Source organism: Protobothrops mucrosquamatus, unplaced genomic scaffold, assembly GCF_001527695.2.
Source record: "Protobothrops mucrosquamatus isolate PMUCROS unplaced genomic scaffold, P.Mucros_1.0 scaffold791, whole genome shotgun sequence".
In the NCBI taxonomy this organism is placed as follows: Eukaryota; Metazoa; Chordata; class Lepidosauria; order Squamata; family Viperidae; genus Protobothrops; species Protobothrops mucrosquamatus.
The window spans coordinates 480,663-485,705 of NW_015387058.1; the positions used below are offsets into that span (position 1 = coordinate 480,663).

The 5,043-nt window shown below is 36.8% G+C and overlaps 1 protein-coding gene across 1 annotated transcript in view; it reads right to left on the reverse strand.

Annotated features, from left to right (window-relative positions):
• LOC107289973 (glutathione S-transferase kappa 1-like) overlaps positions 1-5,043 on the reverse strand; it is a 12,942-nt gene that overhangs the window by 6,352 nt on the left and 1,547 nt on the right. The window contains exons 2-5 of the mRNA XM_015818804.1: positions 3,368-3,449; positions 1,626-1,754; positions 1,331-1,431; positions 853-888 (exon numbers count right to left, since the gene is read on the reverse strand). Of these exons, the coding sequence (XP_015674290.1) occupies positions 853-888; positions 1,331-1,431; positions 1,626-1,754; positions 3,368-3,449 (348 nt within the window). The remainder of the gene's footprint in view (positions 1-852; positions 889-1,330; positions 1,432-1,625; positions 1,755-3,367; positions 3,450-5,043) is intronic.

Genomic DNA, 5,043 nt, shown 5'->3' on the forward strand with positions numbered 1-5,043 from the left:
ACAAGGCATTCCTTGTTTTCAATGTTCTTTTTCTTTATTCCAACAATGACAATCTATAGTAATCCACAATTACAAGGAGTCTGGTAGCACCTTTTCTGAGCAACAAATGTTATGAAAAAGCCTAAGTTTTTGTCAGCTGCAATTCATGACGCATGGAATCCATATGAAAGCTGAGGCCCTTTCTTAAAAATGGTTAGTCGTAAAAAAAGTACTACCAGATTCCGGATTTTATTTTTTATTTTTCTTTGTAACTGTTGTTCAAAGATTAGTCCGTTTAGCTAGAATTTTCCTCTTCTCTCTGAGGGTCTCCAGAGTGTTAGGCTGAGATTTTTCTGCCTAAAGATGATAGGAATGAACCCAGGACACTCAACATGCAAATTATTTATTGACCTTGAGATCATCCCCCATATAAATTAAATAATACACAATACTTTAGAAAAATAAGCCATAGATCATATGGAATTCATATTAGATAGTCTTAGGCCTAGGAAAACTGCATTTCCATGCACCAGACCTAGTGATAACACTATTGACAAATTTTCTCCCGATTTGCCAATGTTAAAAGAATAAAACACTTCTACACCCTTGAAAGAATTAATAACTGAGGGAGACAACGAAGCCACACAAGGTCGCTCATGCATGGATAGTCTTCACTGACAGCAATATTGCTCCCAAAGGAAATTCTAGAGTACAAGAGTTCCATACTCAGGAGAACGGAGTGGGAAGGGAAGGCATGTAAACACTCCCCAATTTAAACCTCTTTCAAAATTATCCAGCCAACAGCACAGACCCGCCCTTTTGCATCTGAAACACCTGCAGGAAAAGAACAAGAGAAGAAGAGCAGGAACTTACTGCTAATATACTTTCTGGCTGAACTATGTCTTCATCCTGGAAAAACAAAAAAATATGGCAACTGATTATTAAACCTTATGGATAAGGTGGGTCATGAAAATAATGAGATAAGAAAATAAAACTAAACGAAAATCATGATGGACAAAAATGGCCTTTGTTGGCCTGATTTGTCTAATGTAATTAGATTAAAATAGGTCCATATTCCCTAATTTAACCTACCCAAAACAGAAGGGAGAGAATGAAGAGAAAAATTAGATATAGCTGAAATTTCAAACTGCCCTATTCATTTAAATGGGTCTTAAAGAATAAATTTCTGGAGGTCCCCATATAGTTCTGTGGTTGGCGTAGTTGACTGACATGAGTGCAGGTCTCATTCAGATGATTTCAACTTTCTTGCCTAGGTATCTAAAAGAGATCATCAGAAAGGACAGAGAAATGGCAAGAGAGATGCATATGTGTGCAAGATCTCAATATTTACCCTGGACCAAATGCGCATCCAGAGTTCTCTAGAAACAGACTCCAGAAACTGAGGTTCTGCTATATCTACAGCAGTGATGAAACGCATGGCAGGCAGACTTCCTGTAGGCAGCAGAGACAGACACAAAAGTGCACTAGAGAAGCTGTATAAATGCTGATGAGAGGGGGGACAAACCCACCCTTACTTTTAAAAGGACATTTTTGACTTTTCACTTCCTGATGTCCTCCACATGGGCAGAAACCATCATTTCCCAAATACCTGACACCAATTTTGAGAAAACAATCTCTTTCATTACCTTTCACTATCATAGCGTTTACAAAATCCTTTGGTAAATTTATTGGCACTTGGCAATACTTTCCCATTTGACTGACATCCTTTTGCAAATACTCTCCTCTCTTGGGAAGCATTGCTGGAGGCTGGTTCCCTGTTGCAAAAGACAGCATGTCACAAAATGTAATTTTAATAGTAAACCTTTTCTTTTGTGTTTGTGTTTATTTCCCATCCAACAAGGTATGGAAAGCTAATATTCTAGGTTTGGGTGGGATTATGGAAACCTGAATACTGCAGACTTAATTTTAATGGAGAGAAGAAGTTATTTTTTTTTAATTAATTCAACCAAAATTAGTTATTACAGAATAGCCAAGTCCACAGTTAACTATGAACAAATCATACTAGACAGCAGCAATTCCCAACAGGATTGAGCATCAGCTGTGATCTTGCTCTCAACCCAGAAAAGCCTTTAAAAAGGAAAATAATACATCTGCACTCATTTCTAATTACTAATTGCTAAATGATCAATTTAAGGATCTCATGGATACCAGAGACCTTCAAAAATGACAAGTTTAATTTGACTCAAAAATGACAAGTTTAATTTTTTAATACAGACTTTTAACAGTATAAAACAGGTGTGTCAAACTGCCGGCCAGCGGGCCAGATGCATCATGGCAAAACCGCGCCCACCCCATTGCCGGAAAATGGGAAAAAAGTTGCAATACATTGCAACATGTCACGTGACATTGCAAGTTTGGCACCCCTGATATAAAACAATATATTGACAAAAAGTGAAAAGGAAGAAAGAAATAAATAAATTTGGAACATTTACAGTTTGGAAAAAATATATATTACATACATTAGTGAGAACAGAATTAAATCCTTATTAGGAACTGAGATTCTTTGAATGTTGCAAATAAACACTAGAGGGACTAAAGGACCAGGCATAAAGAAAATAAAGTGAACTTGCATTTATCAATCTTTAAACTAAGGTTTAAAATGGCCAATCCAGTATACGTTTTGAATCACTTGAAGAGTTCTTCAAAAATAGACCATGATATTAATATTTTAGAAAGCATGAAGGTTCCAATGAAGATGTTAAGGGAAATTTTAAAAAGCAACTTATATCCAACACATACACAGAATACAGAATAAGAGAGATGGAAGGGATTTTGGAGGTCTTCTACTCCAACCTCTGCACAAGCAGGAGACCCTGGACCATTTCAGACAAATGGCTGTCCAGTCTCTTCCTGAAAGCCTCCAGTGATGGGGCACCCGCAACTTCTGAAGGCAAGCTCTTCCACTGGTTGGTTGTTCTCACTGTTAGGAAATTTCTCCTTAATTCTAGTTTGCTTTTCTCCTTGATTAGTTTCCATCTACCATCCTTGTCCTACCTTCAGGTGCTTTGGAGAATAGCTTGACTCCCTCTTCTTTGTGAAAGCCCCTCAAATATTGGAATATTGCTATCATGTCACCCCCTAGTCCTTTTCATTAAACTAGACATACCCAATTCCTGCAACCATTCTTCATATGTTTTAGCTTCTAGTCCCCTAAAATCATCATTTTAGACAGCTTTCTCTAGACTGGCCATACTCAATATATATATTATATATGATAGAGCTAATTCAGATTGCCTTTAAAGAAAGACATGAGAAAAACAAACATGCAATGCTTGATCTAGAGTTTTGTAACTCTACTTTTGTAACTAGTTGCTACAGGAGTGTGCCTAATCTTCATCTAAGCTCAGTTGAGCAATGAAGTGCTTACCAGTGGCGTTCATTATCCCTGAAAGGAAAACTGGCCGCAAATGCAGATCTAGATTCCAGATGGAACGATACCTGCAAATAATCTACAGAGATGACAGGGAATATTATTACAATGGTCCTCGACTTATGATCACAGTTGAGCCCCAAATTTCCATTGCTAAGTGAGAGATTCAAGTGAGTTTTGCCACATTCTATGACCTTTCTTGCCACGGTCGTTAAATGAATTAGTGCAGTTATGTTAGCAACACGGTTATTAAGTGAATCTGGCTTTCCCAGAAGGTCGCAAAAAGTGATCCCACGACACCAGGACACTGCACCCATCATAAATATGAGCCAATTGCCAGGCGTCTCAATTTTGGTCATGTGACCATGGCGATGCAACAATGGTCATATAGGCGAAAAAAACTGTCAAAAGTCACTATTTTTAGCGCTGTTCTCATTTCAAACAATCACTAAACAAATGTTGTAAGTCAAGGACTACCTGTATTAAGAACTAGAAATCAGAAAATGTAAAGCAACAAAAGAATTTGTGTACTCCTGCAATAGGAAAACAGAGCTAACACAAATATATTTTATTTATATTCCATTTTTCATTCAGGAGCATACACAGCATTCTTTCCTCATATTTTAGCCCATAATAGTTTTGTGATGTAGACTTATCTGAGAGGAAAGGACTAGCCCAAAGTCACTTAGAATTTCCATAGCTTGGGTGGACTAGAAACTGGGGCTTCCATGTCCCCAGTCCAATGCTTTAACCACTACACCAAAATGATTCCACATGCATCTATTTAAAGGTGATACTCAAGAAGCAAACACGTTTATCATTTGGCATGCACCTTCATAGGCTATACTATCGTAGAAGGTCATTAATATGTTTGCTGAAAAGCAGGTGTACATTTATTAGGATATAAATCCAGTAAAAGTAAAGTATCACAGGAACTAAATACAAACTATGGCTATTTTAAAAAAAAATCCCACTTTATTATTTTAGTAGCTGGGGTGGTGGTGTCTGTCATAATTTTGAATCGTCACTAAGCAACCAGTCTTAAGTCGAGGACTCTCTTTAACTGTAATTTGAAATGGGAATAAAGTACTTTGAAGCTTTAAGTAATACTATGCAGCATAGCCCACTGACATCAAACCACCCAAAATATTAAACATTCTTGACAGGAAAAAAAACAGAATTAAAGAATCTATATTAGCAAGATAAAGAAACAATAACACCACAGTAAACATTGCTTTCTTTTCCTAATAAACAAAATTACCCATTTGGTTTAGTTGCAAACCAGCTCTTCCACAACAGGAATTACAATTGCACTGAGAAATGCAAGCAGTCATATTAAACTCATTTTAATATATTCCCCAGGTGAAATGGATAAAGTTAGCAAGTAATACATTAGATTTATGGATAACCTGGTAGTGGAAACCATATTGTGTAATCATATACAAGATTGGAATACTGTACACAGCACACTACACTTGACTTCTATGACCTATGAAATAGATCAATCTGCTTTTTAATATTTATATTGATATCATATCTCACCAAATATCACAGTGCTTCAGAAATAGGAACCACCACCAGATGGCAGCAAAAAGGTGCAGAAACCCTAAACATCTAGACTTGGATTCGGGCAGACCAAATATACTGGCCTAGTGTATATAATGAATCCATAT